The sequence below is a fragment of the Panthera onca genome, chromosome B3, assembly GCF_046562875.1.
Source record: "Panthera onca isolate mPanOnc1 chromosome B3, mPanOnc1 haplotype 2, whole genome shotgun sequence".
NCBI classification, from domain to species: Eukaryota; Metazoa; Chordata; class Mammalia; order Carnivora; family Felidae; genus Panthera; species Panthera onca.
Window position 1 is genome coordinate 65,776,171 of NC_138344.1, and position 24,038 is coordinate 65,800,208.

The window sequence follows — 24,038 nt, forward strand, 5'->3', positions numbered from 1 at the left end:
AAGGCTCTGCTGTCGCTGATCAATCTTCCATCAATATACTTTTTGAGGGGAACGAACAATTCAGTTGCTGCTGTTTCTCCTTGAAACGCACAGAGAGCCCTCTACGGTCACAGATATGATCTACTAGTTTCTGTTGAATCAAGTTATTAATATTCTAGAGTTAATTTTCCTTCACATCCTTCCTGGCAGATAAAAAAAAAAAAAAAGCAGAGTTTATTATAAGTCAAAAGAGACTTTCCTCTCCAGTAGGACACTATGGAAAGACTTCATACAGTCTATCAGTGATTCAGTTGTACTCTCACTAATTCAGCTCGTACTTTACCCTACTTATAATTCATGTAGAGAAATTTAAGTTAATGCCTTTCAGAATGAGAATATTTTGTATTAAGAGATGAGTTGAAAGCAGAATATATGCAAGTTTTGCCCGTTGTTTATAAATGTATTTTAATAAATAGGATTAGCTTTTCTTAAGAACTAAAGATATATAGAGGGCATTTTTATTGAATTCTAGTGTACTCTAAGTTGCTAAAGTTTGGTGAAAGTCAAGGTGTTCGGGATGTTTGAGAGAGCAGCAGTCATTTGCTCGACACACTGATTTTCTAGTTACGGTTTGTTTTGTTTGGGTCTTGAAAAGTTGAGAGAAAAATTAGATTCTTCACCTCATAGCATATGAATTATTCCTCTGTAACCTGATTGCCTGAATAGTTTCCACCAAATTGAAAATTTTCTTTGCCCGGGAGCTTTTGTCTAAGAGTCAGGTCATGCCAAGTCAGTCAAGCCAAGCCATGTCAAGTGCATGAAGAGAGGAAAAAGCAAACTGCCTTTGTGGGAGGCCAGGTCTATTCTTGGCTTTGTCTCCAATTAACATGTCACTTTACTGCGCTAGTAGAGCTGTTTTCTTATCTATTGAATGGACACAGTGATTCCTGTTCTCCTACACATTTTTAGGAGGTGCCTTAGCTCCATAGGAAGTTGTATGGAGATGACCATGTAAGTAAAGACATTTTGCCATAGAAGTTGCTCATGTTTGAACTATTACTATGCAAATTAATCTCTCATTTTTAAAGCCCATTTTTATCTACTGTTATTTATGTTTATTTTGGGGAGAGACAGAGAGTGCACCCATGAGCATGTGGGGGGAGGGGCAGACAGAGGGGAAGAGAATCCCAAGCAGGCTCCATTCCATCAGTGCAGAACCCATTGTGGGTCTCAATCCCATGCACCAGGAGATCCTAACCTGAGCCGAAATCAAGAGTTGGAAGCTTAACCGACTGAGCCACCCAGATGCTCCTATCTACTGCTATTTTTATCCCTATTTTCAAATAAAACTTTCACAGTTAGTCTTAGATTTACAGACAAGTTGTGAAGATAGCACTGAATTCCCATATACCCCACCATCCAGTTTAATCTTTTATCAACATTTAAGGTTAGAACTTCATCCATTTTTTTAGTCAACAAAAATAAATCTATATGCTCAAGGTCTAAAAAAAACAAATGTGGAATACCCTACTTCCTTTTCTGTGATCTTAGCTTTCCCTCCTCTTGTAATGGAAAACAGTGTATTTGCTGTACATAGATATATTAGTCATATTTTTGACTTCAAATAACAGAAAAGTCTGACTCAACTGGCTTCAAAAGTAAAGGAAACTTGTTAGCTGAGATAACAGGAAGTGTGGAGGTAGGGCCGTTCTAAGACTGATTCAGGAATTCAGTGATGTCACCAGAGCTAGATTTTTTCCATTTTTCTGCCTCATCAGTCTCCGTGAGTTGGCTTGTCTGCAGTCTGGCACTGCTCCTGGTTGCCAGATGGCTATGGTAGTTTGTGCATCTCAACCAGATATAACCACAACCAGTAGAAGAGGGAAGGTTTCTTCTTTTGTAATTCTTTTTTAATTTTTTTTTAACGTTTTTATTTATTTTTGAGACAGAGCATGAATGGGGGAGGGGCAGAGAGAGAGGGAGACACAGAATCGGAAGCAGGCTCCAGGCTCTGAACCATCAGCCCAGAGCCCGACGCGGGGCTCGAACTCACAGACTGTGAGATCGTGACCTGAGCCGAAGTTGGATGCTTAACCGACTGAACCACCCAGGCACCCCTCTTCTTTTGTAATTCTTGATCAGCAAGCAAGACCTTTTCCCCAAACTCTTCGGCAGACTTTCTCTTCATCTTCTTTGGTTCAATTGCATCATATACCCATGACTACACCAGTCACTGGTCAGAGAACGGGGAGGGAGGGGATGCCATAAATGGCTTCGAGTAATCATGATGTGTCTCTTGGGGCTGAGACTAGGGTTCTCCTCTCCTGAGGAAGTATATGGCTATCTACAGGACAGTGGACACCTGAACAAAAGTAACATTGGGGTAGAAAGGACTTGTATGGTGGTGCTGGCATATGATTGTTGGGTAAGCAATTAACAAAGCCAACTACTTGCATAATAATAGTGACTGGAAGAAATTTAAATGATAAAATAACTAACACTATGTGCTTATTTTTACCAGGTATTATTCTAAGATAGAAAATCATTAAGTCATTTTCTAACGTCCTTTAAGGTAACAAAGATTTGGGGATCCAATATGGGTACCAGGGTCCTTTAAAATTTGCAAAGCTGACCATTTTACAGATTCTGAGATACTATATGCACCCCAATATTTGTTCAGCTATGTTGAATGAATACTTTGTGTAGATCTATGAAGCAAGATCTATTTTTGCTTCTTTTTGCTTGAATGTGATTTACCCTTCTAAATTTTGACTTATAACAATATATACATACTTCAAGTAGAGTTAGTATTGATAAGATACTTAATATTTTGTAGTTAGTAAGTTGAATCAGGAAGAAGCTTAACTTACCAACTTTCAGAATGTTACCAACATTTGGAGAACAAGCTCATTTCAAATTATTACCTGTTTTAAAAAATTATTTGTTTTAAAATTTTTTTAATGTTTATGGATTTTTGAGAGAGAGCGAGCGAGCGCATGAGTGGGGGAGAGGCAGAGAGAGAGGGAGACACAGAATCCAAAGCAGGCTCCTGGCTCTGAGCTGTCAACGCAGAACCTGACGCAGGGCTCGAACTCAAGAACTGTGAGATCATGACCTGAGCTGAAGTTGGACACTTAACAGAGCCACCCAGGCACCCCTGTTTTTTTGTTGTTTATCGAGGTGTAATTTACAAAGAGCCAAAGACCAAAAGATTCTCTTTTTAGGTGTACAGTTCTACGAATTTGACAAATTCATACTGTGTACAACCACCACAATTAATGCAAGGAATATTTCCAACATCCTAGAAAGCTCTCTCATGCCCCCTTTAGTAGCCAATTTCCTCCCCTCTACCCTAATCGCCCCAGCAATATTACTGATTTCTGTCCCTAGAGTTTTGCCTTTCCCAGAATATTATATAAATGGAGTCATAGAGTATACCATCTTTTAGATCTGGCTTCTTTCACTTAACAGAATTCTCTCCAGATTTATCCATGTTGTGGTGTGCATCTGTAGTGGGATCCTTTTTATTGGTGAGTAGTATTCCACTGGATGGACGTACCACAGTTTGCTTACCCATTTCTAAGCTATTGACATTTGGTTTGTTGCTAAATTTTGGCAATTATGAATTACGTTGCTACAAATGATCGTAAAGAGGTTTCTGTGAAAACACAGGTCTTCATTTCTCTTGGGTAAATGTCTAGGAGTAGAATTGCTGAGTTATGTGGTATGCACGTAATTTTTCAAGAAATTGTCAAATTATTCAGCCAAGGGCTATAACGTTTTGCACTCCCACCAGCAACGTAGAAAGGTTTCAGTTACTGCACATCATCCCTCTATATTTAGTAATGTCAATTTTTTGGAGCTATTCTATTAGGTGTATAGTGGTGTTTCGTATGATTTTCATTTCTATTTTCCTAATGAGTGTGGCCAAATATCCCTTCATGTGCTTTTACAGCACATCTCTTCATTGGTTAAATGACTGCTCAAATCTTTTCAAGATTATTTTTTTAAATAAGTAACTTAATAAACAAACTTATTTGAGAGAGAGAGCGAGAGAGAGAGAGCACACGCAAGTGCAAGTGGAGGGGCAGAGAGAGAGACAGAGAGAGAATCCTAAGCAAGCTCTGCAATGCCTGCACAGAGCCTTATAGGGGGCTTGAACATACAAACCTCTAGATCATGACCTGAACCAAAACCAAGAGTCGGACCCTTAACCAATTGAACCACCCAGGTGCCCCCTTTTCCGAATTTTTTATTGAATTCTTTGTTTTCTTAGTATTGACTTTTCAGAGTTTTCAAATATTGTGGATACAAGTTCTTGTCAGATAGGATTAGAAAGTATCTTATTCTAGTCTGTAGCTTATGATTTCATTTTCTTAACCCTGTCTTTAGAAGATAAATGTATTTTTAAGATTCAAATTTTTCTATTCAAATGTTCTAGGTCTAGGGAAAATAAATCCAATTTTTTCTTTTGAAAACCCAAAAGACTATGATAATTTTCACAATAGATTTTTCCCTGATATCCTGAAGAAAATGTGAAGCAACAATATAAGGCTTTCTAAAGTACTAAAATTATGAGCTATTTTATTCCTAAAATTCATAATTATTTATCTTTGTCTTGTAGGTTTGCAGCATGATTATTACGTGTAATAGAAAATTAAGCTGTAGAACAATGTTCATGAACTTTTTTTTCTATTTTATAATTTTTTTTACTGCACGGAATTACCTATTTTTAAAATTTTTTTTTTAAATTTACATCCAAATTAGTTAACGTATAGTGCAACAATGATTTCAAGAGTAGATTCCTTAGTGCCCCTTACCCATTTAGCCCATCCCCCCTCCCACACCCCCTCCAGTAACTCTCAGTTTGCTCTCCATATTTATGAGTCTCTTAAAAATATGGAAGCTTCATGAATTTGCACATCATCCTTGCACGGGGGCCATGCTAATCTTCTCTGCATTGTTCCAATTTTAGTATATGTGCTACCAAAGGGAGCATGTTCATGAACTTTTTCTTCTGGCTCATTATAACACCGTTATGTCAGATGACTCCCCTCTCCGCCACAAATTACCAATTACTGGAATAATGTCATATTAATTAAATGCAATACTAAGCCAATGCTCTTGTTATACAACTTTGGAGATTTGGTCTACCTGTTGAGATAGGCTAGCCCCCAAATCTCAGTGACCGAACATGAGTGTTTATTTTATTTCTGGCTCTTCTTGAGTGGTGTTGGTTGTATGTGGATGGGTTGCTCCACTTAGTCTCTCAGAGCCCTTGACGGTGGAGCCTCAACCTCTGGAACTTTGGTTGGGTTGGACAGCCGCATAAGAGGGAGAATGGAGCATCCTTCTGGGCTTTTCACTGACAGCTCATCTGCTCACCTTTCCTCAGCCAGGATTGGTAGCATCGCCCTGTGAAATCGTGAGGAGGCTGGAAAGTGTAGTCTGCTGTGCATTCGAGAAGTGAAGGAGAATCCAATAGGGGTGAGCACTAATAATATTTATCCCATATTCTAAAAGAGCATAAAAGATAAATTATAACCATGTTATTTAAATTAGACCTTTTGAGACCATTTTATTACTTACTGGCTGGGAAACTGGGATGAGTTACTTAACCTTTGTGAGCCTCAATGACCCCATTTGGAGAAGGGGTAATAGTGATGGTTAACATTTATTGTGTGTATACTAGGAGCCAGGTCCTGTTAGAAGTACTCAACATATAGGACACGCTTTAATCTTTGCAACTCATAGGCAGCAAGAACGTATAGTCCTTGCTATAGATAAAGCAGTCGGGGCCGAGAAGCCTGAGTAACTTGTTGACCCAGATGGTTTGTGAGAGTTGGTTCTAGGATTGGAAGCCAGGCGTCTGGCCCCAGCACTGCTGGGCCTCGTGACTAGGCCCCATCTCTCCTTTTGTAGTCATCATACCTGTTTGAATCAGGTGCCTGTTAAATGCCCAGCGTACTAGGTGCAGTGCTGGCCATTGTAACAGTTTAGATGTGGTGGCAAGGATACAAAGGGAAATTTAGCTAATGTATTCATTTGAATCTTTCAGTAAAAACGGTGGTTTGGTGGGGTTGGGGAGCAGAGGAGGTAGTGGGAGGGGTCATCCCCAAATGAGTATGTATCTGGCTAAGAGTTTCTATCCACAGTTCTGTAAGGAGGTCCTTTGTTTTCTACAACTCATTTTCCACTCTGATCTCAATATTAATAGTGATGCTCATGGAGGCGTCAGTTCTAGCCTGGACACTGGACAGGTATTCACAGAGGTCTACAATATGGTCTTTGGTGGAGGTGCTGCCTTATACATTTCTGCATCTGTCCCCTCTCTGAGCAGAAGTAGCTTCTATCCTGGCCCTCTTAGAGTTCTATGCAGCTTAGGGCTCAGTGTTTCTGGGTATGTCTTCAGCAATCAGTAACTTTGTTAGACATTTTGACCAAATTTCTCTGGCAGCACATAGAAGAAATCACCCAGAACCCTATGCTAAGAATTCGAAAGATACCCTTGTCAGTTAGGGATACTTTGGGATCAAGTAACAGAACACCTAAAAGGTGATGGTTGAAATAAGAAGAGTCCGGCAGTGCCGACCTGGGCTCAGTAGCTCCTTTCCTTCTGGCTCTGGTAGTTTGTCTTTTCCTTATGGTCACAAGATGGCTACTGTAGCTCCACCCATCGAATCCTTACATCAAAGGCAAAAGGATGGCAGAAAAGGGGGTTTCCTTCCATCAGGGGAGAAAAATTTCCTCTTAAACTTCACCATAGGTGTTTCCTTGCTGCTCACTGGCTGCAGTGGTTCTGTGTGCTCATGACTGGACCAGTCCACCTGCACTGTGATAAAGCATCTTCCTCCAATTCTTGGTCAAGATTGTACTGTTAGGAAGGATAAAGGAGTGTGTGTGTGTGTACACAATCAATTTTGTTTGCCACATATGCTTTCTTACCCCATAAACTCTTTCCTATAGGCATCCAGGAACAGATCACTCCCTATATGAATTTTTATCCTGAGGGCCCTCTTAGCCTCTCTGGAACTGGCCCCAGGGGCCCCCCCGAGGGTGGCAATACTGACTCCCTCTCTAGATGGGGGGAGGGCAGATCAGGCTGTCTCTGTTCAGACTCCAATTTCAGCATACGGGGAGTTAATGGTTTCCAAAGCAGTTAAGATGCCCTTCCTCATCACATCTCCAGCTATAGCAACAAAATGCTTCTGTGCCAGTTAGAATAAATGAGCCCACTATGTTGGGGACTCTGTAATTTGACTCCAACGAGTTGCAAACTCAGATCCTCTTTAGGTAGAGATTAGATCAAGCATTTCAGGACAGTTTGTATCAGGCCTCATGTTTTTAATGAGATATGACACCAGGTTGAATCTGATGCATATTCAGTTGAATATTTCAAATTTAGTTAATGAAAGCATCTGGACTATCTTTAGATCATACAGGCTGCCATGCTAAAAGGGGCTCATTATAAAGTCATAAGAGCGGTTTATTTTGTTCTGTTGAACTTTTACTATTTATGAGTAAAAGGGGATAGTTTTTTCGATTCTCCCTTTCAGTATTTCTGCAACACATGGGAAAGACCAGGGGCTAGGGGGGGTTCCACGAAACTTGCCTTGTCTACTGTCAGATTCCTTTTAGTTGTTCTTACTCCATAGTGGAGGCTAGGGGTGTGGAGGGAGCAGAATGGGGAGCCTACCGACGCCAAGTTTGATATGGTTGTCTTCCCGTGTTCCGTCAGGTACTGCTAACAAACTACAAGAAGACGATCTCAGGGTGTCGATCACAGGTCAGTCTGGGCAACAGACAACACAGTTTCATTTTCAGGATTAGGTACACATACATCTTAATATTTACTTTTTGTTTTTCAGCTTTCTGAAAACAGATAGTATAGAGAAAAATCCTTCTCTTTAGAAAAAACATTTTGCCAAGTTTTCTTTATTGTTCCAAAAAAAAAAAAAAAAAAAAAAGGTAACTTTGGGTACCTGGCTAAGTTGTTAAGCATCTGACTTCGGCTCAGGCCATGATCTCATGGTTCATGAGTTCGAGTCCCACTTTGGGTGAACATGGGCCCCACCTCTTTCTCTTTGTCTCTCTCTCTCTCTCTCTCTCTCTCTCCCCTCACCCCTTCCACTCCCCCTAGCTTACTTGTGCCCTCTCAAAAATAAATAAATAAATAAATAAATAAGTAATAAAAAAGCAATAAGCAACTTCTACACAGAGCATAGTTCAATTAGTTAACCCCTCTGTTACTGAGCATAAAAGCACTTCTTAACCTGGCCAGGGGTATAGCAAAGAGTAGTTAATTGTTTGCCAAATGCTGTCAAGCTCCCAGGTGAGAGCCACACTTTCCATGCCCAGCATTACTGTTGCAGTATTTCCCTGCCCCCAAAGAGAATCTGCTCCAGAATCTGCCTCCAATGTGTAGGGATACTGGCCTGTGTTTTGAGAGGGGAGCATCAGAAGTTGCTGAATTTTTTTTTTTTTAATTTTTTTTTTAACGTTTATTTATTTTTGAGACAGAGAGAGACAGAGCATGAACGGGGGAGGGTCACAGAGAGAGGGAGACACAGAATCCGAAACAGGCTCCAGGCTCTGAGCTGTAGGCACAGAGCCCGACGCGGGGCTCAAAAGAAGTTGCTGAATTTTTAAAGAACTGTTCAGCTTGCCTGTGATCTAATAAGGTTTAAATTTTTTTTTTTTTTAACGTTTATTTATTTTTGAGACAGATTGTGAGCCGGGGTGGGGCAGAGAGAGAGGGAGACAGAATGCGAAGCAGGCTCCATGCTGAGCTGCTAGCGCAGAGACCGACAAGAGGCTGGAACCCAGGAACCATGAGATCATGACCTGAGCCTAAGTCAGACACTTAACCGACTGAGCCACCCAGGCGCCCCAGATGAGGTTTATTTTTAAAGGCGGGGGTGCTGGCAAAAATCATGTCTTTTCAAAAGCCCTAAATAGTGTTGCAAACATCAGTCAGAAGAATAAGGGCACAAACTAATAATTTCCCCAAATTCCTATTGCTTTGCCTTTTTTGTTTCTTTAAAGATCAAATTCGAACAACGTTTTATGCTTTCTTTCAATGAATTAACAGTGGCCCGGAGAAAGTATTTCAATCCTCTTCAAGACACTTTTTCTAAGTAACAAACCCACGCACCTTTCAGGGCTCAGCAGGTGCGCGGTGGACTTGGGCCGTCAGTCAGACGGGTATGTGCCAGCCGCGTTCTGTGCTGCCCTGCTGCCCAAGTTGTATTTATGGCAGAGGCTATGGTCACTGTTGAAACCAACGTGGGCTCGCTGCCTCTGAGCTCCTCCTCCAGAGCAAAAGAATGGTAAACTAGACATCTGTCTGTGCAAACAATCAACTAAGCATATGCCCACAGTCAAAGGAGCGTCTTGTTCCTCCGGTCTCTTAACTTTTGGAAAAATGGCTTTTTTCTAAATGAGTTTTCGAAAAGCAGTCATAAGCCAAGCTATCCACATTATACTGATTTCTAAATTAGTACAGAAAATGCACATTTTTAATGGCGTAGATCATTATTAAATGGATCCTTCTATGATAGTAGTAATATTAATTATATGATGTATAATAGAATTATAATATAGGATACTAGTTTTATTAGAGCTATGATTTATGGTGCATTAAGTACTAATCTTGTTTAATCCTCATAGTCATACTAGGTGGTAGTTATTATTTCAGTTGGGCAAATGAAGAAACTGAAGGTTTTGGAGAGTTTGCTTTTCTGTAAGTGGATAAGCAGGGATTCCAGTCTGTTGTCAAAGCCTGTGTGAGTCACCAGGCTCTACTGGGTCCAGGTCGAGATGCTATGCTAACCATTTTTGGTGATGATCAGAAAAGTTCATGAATTGTTATTGGCTTAAATATTATCCTTACATGAGAAGACGATGGTACACATAACATCTGTGGACTGTTTTCAATGGAAGGAAAATCCAGTGAACATATAAACTGGCCAGGGACTAAAGAAGTCTTAAAAATGTTTCCCAATTCATTCTTAGTGGCACATTCTTACACTAAGTGGCGATGTATAGAAACTGACTGCCAGCAAACAGTAAGAATTTTAGGTTACTAAAGTCAAAGTAAAATTAGGGTATGAGGGCAGGGCAAAAACAGCTAAGGTGCAGAACGCTCCTTTGAAAATACACAGCAACCCTTTACTTTATAAATAATAAACCTAAGGTATTGGAAATTCCTTCCAGAATAGATTATTAACCCTGTGCAAAGGACAGTGGACAGGAGACTAGGAGGTACAGACTCTGGTCCTGCCCCTAGTTAGCTATGTGACCTTGGACAAGTCACTTGTCCTCCTGCACAATGAAACCTCTGGTCCCTTCAATTCTAAAATTCTGAGTCTAGGAGTCAAACTCGTCTCCTCTTTGCTAATGGCTCAATTTTACTTTCCGCACACCTCTTAAGACATCATCAGGGAGCAGAGGGGAAATTCAATTCCATTTTCACATGAGTTTCTTTGCTAAATCCACGCCCCCATTCTGCTGTTTTTAACCCCTCTGTCATGGCAAAAACACTTTCAAGGATGGGGGGGGGGGAGCAAGGAAGATGAAAATAATTTGCCAAAAGACTGAGTTTTACATTTACATGCGAAGCATTCATGTACACTTTGCAGTCTCTTTCATTCTTCTGCTTTTCGATTATCCCGTTATGTTGATTACCTTTTTCATTTATTGCAAAATGCTTCTTAAAAAATATTAATTTTGAAAATCAAGATGCGTATTTCTATTCAAATTAAAGTATTTTTCAGCTTTTACCTACTTATCTGTCAAGTGCAATGGTCATTATTTAAGCTGCTAGAATAAACTGACACAATTAAAAGGTTTTAGGAAAATGATTTATGGCTTAATGATAAGTATATTAACCGAAGGTACATTACTAGGTAAAGCATACCCATCTCCTTTATCCTGGAAAGTATTTTAACATTTCTTTTGGGGAGCATGTTTTAAAACAAATATAACAAATACATGGGGTGCCTGGGTGGCTCAGTCGGTTAAGCGTCCGACTTCAGCTCAGGTCACGATCTCATGGTCCGTGAGTTCGAGCCCCGCGTCGGGCTCTGGGCTGAAACACCTTACTGAAACAAACAACTATCCATGGCCTTCTGTTTATCTTGAGTTTTTAAGTCATTTTTCTATTGACATATTTAGCTTATATAAATTACTGAACAGACTTGAGCCACAGATAGTTCACTTGGTGTCATAGACCCAGTGGAAAGGAATACTGCTTGTTTTATTGCTCAGACTGATACACAAGATTATGAGTTCTTTTCCAAATGCTTTGAGTTTATTTATACTTGCACTAAATATGAACGGCCTAGGGCAGATATTGGAAATATGTGGCATCTATGTGATCACTACCCACTTCAAAAGCTAGTGCACATAACTGATCATACCCTTATTTCCTGATGAGCTGAACTGGGTCTCAGGACCCTTAGCAAACACAGCCAGCATAAACAGTGAACTAGTTGCTGTCCAGATTCCAGAATTAAAATAGCTTATTAAAAACCTCAAAGGTTTGTTTCTTTCCTAATTACACTGTGACTGACTTTTCTGAACATTTCAAGCCTTTTTCATTTTGATAATGATTTTTTTTTTTTAAAAGAAGGACCTTTTATTGGGTCTTTTAAAATTCCCCACAGTACTGAAACACTTTTAAATATACATTAGAGACTCAATAAATATTTGTGTTTTGAATAGCCTAAATGCTAGAAATAGATGACAGTTATCACAAAGAAACAGAGGAATATCACAGAGGTAACTGGGTGTCTGCTCTCCAGATACTCATGGAAGGAATTGTGCACCAGTTTTTGGCCCTAACACATTAAGTCCTGGGAAACTGGCAAAGAAATGTGAAGTTCCAATTCCTTTGGTATTGTAAGTTTCCAAAATATGAGGAAATGTGTCAAATGCCTATGGCTTCCAAATGATAATATACTCTGACTTAATGACTAAGAGCAATGCCCACTGAGCAGTTCACGGACAGTGTCTCTTCCAAGTCAGATCCTGTTGGCAAATGACCAAAGAACCCTTCTTTCCTGATCCAGTCAGCCACTCCTATGGCCAGGAAGCACTTTGCCCATGAACTCAGTATTCTAAAAGTGAGCAGTTAGAAGTACCATTTGCAGCTAATCTAAGAATTCCACTGAATATCCCAAAATTTGTGTTGGAAAACACATTGACACTTTGACTTGATTTCAGAGGAAACTTTTAATTAAATTTTTTCAATGTTTATTTTTGAGAGAGAGAGACAGAGAGACAGACAGGGAGGGAGGGAGGGAGAGAGAGAGAGAGAGAGAGAGGCGGAGACACAGAATCCGAAGCAGGCTCTAGGCTGAGTTGTCAGCACAGAGCCAGAGGCAGGGCTCAAACCCACAGAACGCGAGATCATGACCTGAGCTGAAGTTGGATGCTTAACCAACTGAGCCACCCAGGCACCCCCAAAGCAAACTGTTTCTTAAATCTTGAATAGAAATGTAAAGATAAATATACCTTAAGCCTAATTTTTTTAAAAAGAGAAAGTTAAGAATTGTAAGTGTTCTAGTTTCTTTAACAATATATTGGAAAAGCACTGCACTAAGGCCAACTTGAAACACAATGAAATCACATGAACTCCCCTTAAAACTAGTATGCATTCTAGAATACTCTGGTTGATGGGAGTTTCCAAATACTTTATTCGTACTTAAATTTTTTTCAATTAATTTTTTGAATGTTTATTTTTGACAGAGAGTGCATGCGAGCATGAGCAGGGTATGGGCAGAGTGACAGGGGGATAGAGGATCTGAAGTGGGTTCTGTGTTGACAGCAGACAGCCTGATGTGGTGTTTGAACACACGAACCCCAAGATCACGGCCTGAGCCAAAGTCTGATGCTCAACCGACTGAGCCACCTAGGTGCCCCAATAATTAATACTTTAACACTTACATATGATGCTTTTCTGATTCCAGTTAACAGTTTTAAGCTGAAGATGACAGTTAAAAGCTTCCATTTTTTCAACTCAAGTGAATGAGAACATACTTAGTGTACGTGTAGTCATTCATTTGTTCATTCAATATATATTGAGCACCTCTCTGTGCCAGGAACTCTGTTAGCTGCTGGGGGCTAGTGCAAAAACAAGACAGATACAGTTTCTACTCTATGGAGCTTATAGTCTATTTGGAAATCTCACCATTAAGTAACAACAGGAAGAAGTAAGTCAACAATTGAGACAAAAGGTGCCTCCATCTCTCAGTTTACCTACAAAACTGGCTTCCTGTACAGGTGGTTTGGATTATGTAAATTCTGATTTGCTGTATACGAGAAATTTCCATTAAAACCTAAAAATACATAAAGTCTACTAGAAACACACTAAGTAGTTCTTTCTGAATGTATCTGTGTTGAATGAACGTAAAAATAACAAAAGCTTTTTTTTTTTTTTTTTTTTTTAAAGAAAAAAGTGCTACTTATTCTGGAAATACCTTTAACCAAGGCAGTTTTCAGGGGAATTCATGACCCCTTTGGGTTAATGGTCATTAGCTTCATGTTCAGCCCTCAATTAAACTCTGAACTTCAATTGTTATTACTTAATTGACTTGGTTATATTTCATGTCGGCATCTCACAATGACCTTCCTTTTAAAAAATAAAAATTACATTGGCGTAGCACCATGGGTCTTTGGCTGAGCCTGACATTGTTGCAGGCCCACACTGTTTTATATATGGTTGAGCCTCGAATTTGCTTAGGTTTGCTATCACTAGGGTACCTCCCATCATCCTTGCCTTTGAACTGAGACAGCTCTAGATAAATCCAAGTGATGAGGGAAAAGGAATGAAAAACAAAACCCATCGGTTGCCATGATTAAGATGCAAAATAAATCCATAGATAGACACTTGATTCCAAGCACAGGGAGTTAGTCTTAATACCTTCACTATCACAATATTACATGATGCATATTTTAAAATGGTACTGTATCTTTTCCTTACAAGTGACTCCAAATGTTTAGTTGTTCCAGTTAACCAGATGAAAACTTCAATCTCTTTTATTTACACACAGAACAGTAAGATCAAGTTGGATTTATGTAACTAATGAGATCGATTTTTAACAAGTAGGTATGATGCCAAGCTCTAACTATGCTGTACTAACTGAAATGAATTAAGGCATCAAATGAGCATTTCCCCTCCCCCTGTATTGTGGAAAAGTTTTAAAAGTCTTTTTGAAGTACTTTGATCAAGCTTTGAAATCATTTTAGTGGGTTACTATTGTATGAAAACTATAATTTATTGTGCTTGACCTAAGCAGCTCTTTGTCTCACAGCCATATTCAAAACAATAGCAGGAAAGTGAAAACCACAAGGGGAACCCAAGCTGTTCTGGTTATTATTTCATAATTCCATCTTCCTTATTTAATCTTTGGAATCCAGGCATGTTCTTAATAAAAGATCATGTTTACCTTATATGGGAAGGTTCGTTTGGGGCAATACAATCAGAGGGTCCAAACTTTGTCATTGTCACCCTTCCTTTACCTAAGAGTGACCTTACATACACATTCAGAGAAGTGCTTCGCTATAAATGGAGACATTGCAGGCAGACTCGTCATTGTTTGCCTTTCGGTTTCCTCTCTTGTTAAGCTAACTTTGCTCCTTTACCCTCATCAAGAATGTCCCGGGGCACCTGGGTGGCTCAGTCAGTTAAGCGCCTGACTCTTGATTTGGGCTCATGTCATGATCTCGCGGTTTGTGGGTTTGAGCCCTACACAGGCTCTGCACGGACAGTGCAGAGCCTGCTTGGGATTTGTCTCCCCCTCTCTCTGCCCTTCCCTTGCTTGCTATCTCTCTCTCAAAATAACAAAAATAAAAACTTAGTTGGGGGGGGGGGGTGGAAAACAATGTCCCAATTGTGGGATTTTCTCCTCCTATCCCTGCCACAAAGTATTTCTACTCTGAGAAGACTTGCTCCCAGCAGATCACATGGAAAATGGCTAGCCGCTCCCAAAGATGAACAAGCTAGGAGCGTTTCTCTAGTGAAATCAAATAGGTATTTTCCCATTTCTTTCAGTTTCATCCACAGACAGAATACCATCACCACCACTCAGGCCGAAAGTAGCTGTAAACCTCACAGGTTCTTTCGGCTCCATTTGCCACATGTCCTGATGGCCTAAACCTCACATCCTGTTTGACCCTGTAAGATCTTATCTGAGAAGTTTTAGGAGTCTTCAAAGGTGTACCAGCTACCTGCTAACCCCCACCCTGAAGACCTCTGCATCAGGAGTTAGATGAAATGCATTTTGGTCCGGGGATGGTTTTCCGGAGAGAAAAAGGAGAAAATGTAGTGAGAAAGCACAGAATACATGTCCACATGGAAGGAAATTGGCAACGGTTAGTGAAGGGGAAAAAGGAGAGGGAGGAGGTGGGTGAAGAGAAGCAGCCTATGAAGACACTAAGCATTTAAATCGGTTAAAACACTAGGTCTGTAGCGGGTTGCATGTTAAAAAGAGCAGACACCTAAGGTATCTCGGTTCCACAGGGCCAAGCAACAGCACGTGGAGCTCTCGGAGAGGCGAGTGGATGAACCGTTCACTTGGGTGCCGTGTGCTAATTAGCGTGGCCCACCAGGGACCATTTAAGTGAACGACCTCATCCAGGGCTCTAAGCAATCCCCTCCCGGCCTGAGTTAATGCACCCCCCAAAGACCAACCATTTATCATCCTTTCCAGGATGGAACCAAGGCTTGCTGATAATGATCAGGTACATACACCTATAGTTAAAAGAAAATTGTTTCCCCTGGAGATCCAGCTTTCTGCTTTGGACCCCGAAGCTTTTCCCTTTAGGAGTGTTGAGAAGAGCTGACATACACCTCACTAGAAGGCAGATGAAAAAAAAAATCTCACTTTTTGGGGGGGGGGGGGCGGTAAGGGTAGAAAGGAGCCTATGAAGTCACCTTAAGTTATCCGTGCTAGGTCAGCTTTGCACGGAGCTGATCCCTTGCCACACTTCACATGGGGTCTTTGTGACAGCAGACGCCTGGCAAGTCTCTAACCACCGGAGAGAACATCATTTCGTTTTACATTGTCCGCACACTCCTGCTTTTTTCTGCGTTGGCATAATTCATTACTGCAGTTTGCAGAATGCTCCATCAAACAAGATTTGGCTTTAATGTTAATGTTCTAATGACGACGACAACAACAAAAAGCATCCTGTCTACTTTCCAGGGCCGTTTTTATTGTCTTAACCAAAAAAACAAACAAGTAAACAACACATACCGGTTTAACACAGATAAAGATTTCTACCATAAAAGGAAAAAGAACAAGGAGGCTTGGAGTTTCCTATTTGGGAACACTACTCTTGTCTCCCTATACCCTTCCAGCTGAAGAGTGGTAGACAGAATAATCACATTCGTTTCAGGTGGGAAAAAAACTTAGTTTTGAAACTTGAGAACTTTATCATCCTATGTATGGCTTACTGGTCTTGTTCCCATGTTGAAGGGCCACATTTTAAGACCTTGTTCATCAACAGGAGGTGGTGCCGTTGCCAGAGAATACCAGTACCTTCTTATAACACATTATGTCAGGGCACCAGGTATAAGCAGGAATACGAAATGCAAGCACCTCTTCTATTTTTTTAAATTTATTTGTGCGCCCTCATCATAAATTTGTTTAATGCAAAACCAACAAATCCTTGACAAGGGTTTAACAGCCTTTTCAACATCTGTGCAGATGAAATGTAATTCGTTCCTAAAGAAGAAAAAAGCAGTTTAGAGCATGCCACGAAAACTGTTTCTTAACAACAGTGTTTAAGTGTGTGCATGTGTGTGTGTGCACGCGTGTGTGCAAAGACAGCAATAGTTTCAGATGATTCTATTTCACTCCCAAAACCTGCGTGATAATTTTACACTGACACACAAGTCTGCCACAGAGACCTCCTTCCCATTTCATTTTCCTCCTTTTTTGTGGAATGCAACCCACTACAGAGTTAAAATCCACACGTCTGGGCCGGACGTGTTTGTGTCTCTCAAAAGGAAAGGCAGCTGGCAGACTCATTTGCAAACCTTCTTAGGTACAAAATTAACAGGGTGCAAATGGTGGATTTTGTCTTTTGAAAGAAGCAAGCCATGTATATAACTTAGAGGTGGTTGCAGAAGTTCTATTTTTGTTAATATTTCCCAATTTCATCTGTTCAATATTATAAAAGATATATTTTCAACATGGGGACAAGTCTTTTATAAATACATTTTCGGGTATAGATAAGTTTTTAACCTCTCAATAGATAGGTTTATAATGAATTTATTGATGTTTTGCTTTAAATCGAAATTTGGTTAGCCGTGTAAAAACTGAGTAGATAAAAGCAAACAAATACAAAATCCCTTTTATTTGGCTTATTTGGAAAACACTCTAGGCTTATTTCTGGTACACTTAATTCGTTCAAAGCTGAACATTTCTAATGCCTAAATTATCTGTTATGTAATTATTATGTCATATAAAATGCAGATACAAAGCCGTGCACAGAATGTGCTTTTAAAAAATTGTACGCATAAAAATACTGACTACCATTCATACTGACAAGTAGCCGTGTCTAAAAATAAACTATTGCCCAGGCTGGCACCATGCTTCAATGGTCTCCCTTTTGCCCCCAGTCCAAAGGAGTGTGGTTTCCAGACACAATGTAACCAATATTTTTACATGAGATAAATGGAAAATCTTTGGTGTTCAAATAAGTATCATCAAAAGAGGAAATTCTCAAGTATATTTTTTCAGCGTGGCTCAATGCCAGGGAAGTCAGGAAACCGTAAAGAGTGGACAAAACAAGCAGAGGCTACCGTCGAGGTCTACTGGAGCCTGGCAGGTGAGAGCAAAAATCTAGTTTCAGCCTCCATGTCTTCCAATCTGCTATGGTTGTGCTAGATTATTCCGTGATGGTAATTTAACACTGGGGACCTGTGAGAGTATGTGAAGACATCGGAGGGAGGTGGGGAGGGAGAAAGAATGAATAGAGGCTTAGAAAAAAAATAAGGGGGTGGTTCGGGAACTGGGAGGAGAATTGAAAAATCACACCTTTCAAGTCTCCACATTTCTTCTTTTGTTCAGTATGAGCAGAAACCATCCGGAAGGAAGAAAGATTATGACTATCTATAAACTAACTGTTTGACAGAGACAGAAATGCTGATAATGAGTGGGTTGTGTCTGTAGTTCTCGGCTGTTCACATCAGCAAGGGATGAAGGAAAACAGAAACTCTTGATATGTTTGTCTAAAGAGGTAGTGGCGTGGCCACGGGCAGCCCGAGTTCAGCTCAAGTTCAGGGCAGATGGTGCCAGGAGTTTACATTGCAGGAAAGTAAAACTGCTTCCGGATTCACCTTTTCCTCCCGGCTTCTCTTCCAGGACCATCGGGGTCAAGCTAGGCTATGGCATAAGGTGACAATGTCCGTGGGGAAACAGGCTTTGAGCAGGATGCCCCTTTCCCGGTTACAGTCCAGTTCCTGGATAAAGCCGTACCAATAGATGACTAAGCCCGGCCCAAATCTGCAAAAACATGAGAAAATAACATGTGTGTTGGATCAACAGAATTCTCGAGAATGGTCATCTCTGAAGCATTGCGATGATGATTAAGGGGCATCATTTCACAAAGTTTTTGTTTTGGTTGCTACTATTGTGGCTGAGGGTGGAACTTCTAGCAAGCAGCGGGCTTACTTTAATACAAGTACTACTACAATCTCAGAGTTATTACCTTTCAAGGAACCTGAAGTATTGCATATACATGCACAACCCTCATCACTTTTCAGTAAGGTGATATCAACTTGGGTTGATGTGAGTACCTAACTGAGGAAGGATAAAACTAGACTCTTAACAGCGACGAGTTACTGTTGGGGAGCACCACACTTGGGATTTTATCTCCTAATGTTACCTTATCTCCTAACCTACTTTCAACCAAGGGGAAAACAAAAGGAATAACGTAAAAGTAGAATAGGTCAAGGTCCTCTTCTGGCTAGAATGCTCTATGCACATACCAATGGGGCCAGAGGTCCCTTTGGTCATCTCCTCTCTCAACTCCTTAAAAAGCAAACAAAAATCCAGATGACCACTGGGATCCCTCAGATAGACATTATCCCTGACCCTTCGTGTCTGCATACAGTCTCTAAATATGAGCACGGCGTGAAATTTGGTCATAGGTTCTTATCATGAAGATGATGGATCACGTCATGTAGACCATGAAGTATAGACAGATGCTGGCTTAAATCCTCAATCTTTCTAAGTTGTGCCTCCAAATTATCTCCAATTTTTGTTAGTTGCAGACTCAGGAAGTAACCCTGTAGAAGACTTCACCCATCAGGAAGTTGAGACCTTTAGGCTGGGTTCATAAAGATGTAATCACGATCAATCACTGTGCACACAGACATGTTTTGCCCATCAGTTTCACCTTTTTTTTTTTCTACCGAGAGTACTTAAAGGGCAGCACTACTTTTGGTGTCATGTTGCAGGAATTTTACAGTGAAATCATAAATTATGAATGTTGGGTTAGTAAAAGGATGTCTAAAAACAGAACTGCTTTCTGTATTCTGACATTATAGCAGGCTGAGCCACGTTAGGCCAAAGAGCTTTTTTCCTTCTGTGATTTATTATATGCTGTAGTGTACTTGCCAAAACTAATAGCCCAAGATGGGCTGCAAGATACTATATGCACAGGAACAAGTTCAGTTGGGTGTCACAGAACGGTAGCCAAGTTGTATGCAAGGTTAATTGAACCTTTTGGGCAGAATGGCAACTCATCTACTGATGAGTGGCTCCAGGGGACATAGGAGATGTGTACAGTGGGGCGGCCTTGGAGCACTAGACTCGATGGTATTTACCTGCCATTGGGGGCTGGCTTCAGAGAGGCTTGCTGAGACCTTACTTCCAGTTAACTGGGGGGTTTCTTAGCAACTTGTACTAACAATTGTTTGCAACTGGAACATATACCATTTGGTATCTCTATCTTACAAAAAGCTCTGGTTACTATCAAAAGATCTCGGATTTGTCACAAGCCTGGCAAGGGCGGGAAGATCTACAATTTTGTGTCTGTGAAGCCTCGAAATTTCCTATCAGTGAAGCAGCCCTGGGTCACAGGGCTCTACAGACCTAACACTGAGCTCAACACATTCCTCCGCTGTCTTATGCAGCCATTCAGGAGACCATGATGTTCTTTAGAAAGGCACTAATATTTTTACAAAGGGAGAAAAAAAAATGTGATCTAACCAGTCATGGAAAAGAACAAAAGAATATATGGAGGTCATAAACAACAAGCTCAGTGTTTTAAAGATTTAATAAAACAAAAACACATACCACCAAGCACTGAGAGAGCAAGAGCAGCCTACACTTTCCCTGAACAGCTACATCATACGCCAAAGGACACGAAGCATGACAGCTCTTTACGAAAATGGCATTTTCCGGGCAGAAAAGCCAGGCTGGGGAACACCTCAATGCCCAAGAAAATGGACTTGTTTCTCTTTTGAGGCAACAGAGGAAATCTGCAACTGGAAAAGGTATTCCAAGACTGTGAATCTGAACATTTCGCTGTAGTGGTTCACTACTAGGACTCCCTGAAGGTAGTATCACTGATCTAGAAATTCCTTTCAGAATATGTGAATAGTCTGCTGTCTGAGTCTTTGTTTCTTAGCTTTTGGATGGAATTATGTTAACTTAGGCACTATTAGCCCTCTCATGTGGCTCAAAAGTTCTGATAACGTGTGCTTAATTAAAAACAAAGCAACACAACTTCTCTTTGTAAGTGGCAATTGGCAGGTAAAGGCTGTCCAGTTAGGTGTTCTTTGAATGAAAAAAACAGGAACTTATTGGGTGACAAATTTGGACACTGAATGACAGAGCACGATTTGGCCTTGTTCCCGATACCTACTTTAGTGTATTTCTTTCTCCAATAATTCAGGATCCAGAGATTATCAAATGCTGGCAAGATAACCTTCTAGCAACCTATCTGTTTATGAAGAGGCTGACCACATTAAGCAACTTTATAGAGTCAATTTTCCTTGGTTATCTGAACCAACAGAAGGGAACATTTTGGTTGATAATTTGAAAAACCAAGCAATCCAAGTCTAGCATTTCCAATCCAAGGTGTAAACCGGGGAGAAAACAGGACCTAGGACATTTTTTATGTAGGTCAAGTACATGCTCTTGGGTTGAATGATTTCATCTCTTTGATGCTTGTTCCCATTTATTGTGGCACTACTAGACAAGAATGAGATCACTGCAAAGGCAAACATAACCTTTGTGACCAATAAAAATCAAAGAGACTGTTAATGGCATTTAAAAGAAAACAGTCTCTGGGTCTAAGGGAATGTGCACAGCAGAGGGCTGGTCTGCTACTGCCATGGCAGCCCTCCCCACCAGCCGGAGGAGACACTCTGGAATGGGGTGTATATGGGTATCTGAGTTGTCTCCGTAAACACATTTCAAGATGGACTCTAATTTTCAGTTTACTACACTCCACTCATGGTCCAGTGACAACATCAAAGACTCCATCCAAATGGATTTTAAAAACTCTCGTGGAGCAGAGACTGAGAACTCAAGTGACTTTTACAAAAGTAATTTTGTTTGCAAGTAAAATACCGCCACATTCGCAAAAACAAATACCTCCTGACACAAATGGGAGGTCAAAGTCCCAGGACAGACCTCAAGAGTACGTATGAAAGATGAAGTTCCTCGTAAGTAACAACCTTACAAATCCATTTGAAATGCATTTCTCTGGTTCCCTTTCATTGCAGAGTATTTAGAGAAATTCAACAAGAGACTGTGGAGTGAAAGCTGGGGACCCTTTGGTGGTTTTTGTGCATAGGTGTCTCCCAGGCATTATCTATTTCACCACTTGTCTCTGCTATATGGTGATCCCCCTGAGGGAAAAAGACCCTATTTTCTTTATCCGTGTGTTCTCCAGGCCTAGCACGGTTCCTGGTGCCTGACAGTCCTGCTCAAGGACACGGTGGAGAACACCAAGTTCATAATAGGATCAGACAGCTTTGTGCCAGTCGCCCAACCAGTGGCAGTTTCCAGAGAGGCATGCTGGCAGGACTCAGCTGCTACCATGGCTTGGTGTTTTTATTAGTAACCAAGATGAGCACATAGATGGTCTATTTGGGGATCATGGGGATGATAGTAACAGTAACAACATTAATTATCATCACTTTCAGAGCACTTGCTATGTGTTATTCTAAGCGCTTTCCACAGATCTACCCATTTAATTCTCAGGGCAACTTGATGAGGCAGGTGCAATTAATGTCCCCATTCTGTAAATGGAGAAACTGAGGCACTGAGAAATTAGCTAGTTTGCCGAAGGTCTCCTAGCTAAAAAGTGGGGGAACCTGTTTTGGAGCCCAAGGCAGTCTGGTTGCACGGTCTGTGACTGTCTCACTATGAGGTAGTGATTTAACTGGATGTCACCCTGTATGATAGACTTTAACCAGAAAAAGAAGAAATGCCCTTTGTACTGGTTAGACCATGCCTAGAGCGTTTTGCAGGGTTGGTGTCATGTTTTAAGAGGAGTATCTCTGGTCTGGAATTGCTCCAGAGGAGAACTCTATGATACCTGAGGAACTGTTAGAATAACTGAGTATTTGTGATGTAGAAATAAGCATGTAGGGTGAGATAACATGCCCATTCACTAGCCTCTGATTTTTAGAGCACTCCTGGGAAGAAGTGATGAGATTCACGCTGTAGCTCTTGAGCACAGACTTAGGGCCAATGTCTGAAATTTACCAAGAATTGTATATTGATTCAACCTGAATAAAAAGTTTCCTACAGATGTAGCTTTTGACAACATGGAGTGAGCTGCCTTACAAATGAGTGACAGTTCTGTGACTGGATCTACTAAATTGAAGCTGAACTTCTATCTATTGAAAAAAATAAATAGAGCCAACACATGAGTTTTTTAATACAAAATCCTGAACACTCAGCATCTTTTGGGCAATTAGTTGATCTGGCAACAATCAGCTGGAGCTAAGTAACAGTTGCCCCCTTTGGACAAGACCTGTTTCAGGTTTGCTGCAGTCCTCCCCATTCTCTGTTAGTCCCTGATGTTAAGGCTCCACATCAGGTGCCATTTATCATCGTGCTTGTTCTGTAGACTTTAATTGTAGAGATCCATTTCTCCATACTCCTATCAAATTTGGCAAAGCAAAAGATAACCTCATGTTTCAATAAAGAATTGGAAGGGGGCATCTGGGTGGCTCCATCGGTTGAGTGTCAGACTTCAGCTCAGGTCATGATCTCGGTGTTGATGAGTTCGAACCCCGCATGAGGCTCTGTGCTGACAGCGCGGAGGGTGGAGCCTGCTTCAGATTCTGTGTCTCACTCTCTCTGCCCCTCCCCGACTCACACTCCACTTCTCTAACATTAAAAAAATTCTTTTTAAGGAATGGAAGAAGCCCATTTCTTATGTCCTGCCTACTCTGTTCATTTTGTTGTCCGCTTGTCCCCATGGACATTTGAGTTCTTGACCTCAGCCCAGAGATCTCACTCAGAGGTTCTCGAACTTGGGCCAGAAACTCTGGAGATTGTAATAGACCTGTTATGTACCTCGAGCACTATCCTCAGACAGAAAAAATAAACAGGTCTTATTTTTTAAATGCACATAAAATATTTCATTCATATGTGGAACTTGAGAAAGTCAACAGAAGACCATGGGGAAAGGGAAGGGGAAAAATATAGTTTCAAACAGAGAGGGAGGCAAACCATACGAGATTCTTAAATACAGAGAACTGAGGGTTGATGGGGGGAGGCCGAGGGTAGAGGGCAATATTGGTGATAGGCATTGAAGAGGGCACTTGTTGGGATGAACACTGGAAGTTGTATGTAAGCTATGAATCATGGGAATCTACACCCAAAGACAAGAACACACTGTAGACACTGTATGTTAGCCAACTTGACAATACATTATATTTGCAACCAACAATTTTTAAAAATGCACAAAAAATAGAGTTCACAGCTTTCAGTCATTATGTATTGTCTAAGTAGATGGAATCTGGAAGCACAGCTGTAATCACATGGAGGATAGAAATAATTGTTTCAAGTATTTTCAAA

General features: G+C 40.7%; 1 protein-coding gene and 1 non-coding gene across 6 annotated transcripts in view; both read right to left on the reverse strand.

Annotated features, from left to right (window-relative positions):
• Positions 1 to 24,038, reverse strand: part of CDIN1 (CDAN1 interacting nuclease 1) — a 279,639-nt gene that overhangs the window by 45,292 nt on the left and 210,309 nt on the right. For 4 of the 5 annotated variants that reach the window (XM_060619004.3, XM_060618999.3, XM_078448461.2 and 1 more), the window contains one exon: positions 16,178 to 18,494. The exons of the other annotated variant lie outside the window; for it this stretch is intronic. In XM_060619004.3, the coding sequence (XP_060474987.1) occupies positions 18,365 to 18,494 (130 nt within the window). In that variant the 3' untranslated portion in view covers positions 16,178 to 18,364. Of the gene's footprint in view, positions 1 to 16,177; positions 18,495 to 24,038 lie in introns of those variants that run through there. 5 annotated transcript variants of the gene reach the window in all.
• LOC132670493 (U6 spliceosomal RNA) lies at positions 4,872 to 4,978 on the reverse strand. Its single transcript, XR_009606731.1, has one exon. It is a non-coding gene; the product is annotated as a U6 spliceosomal RNA (small nuclear RNA).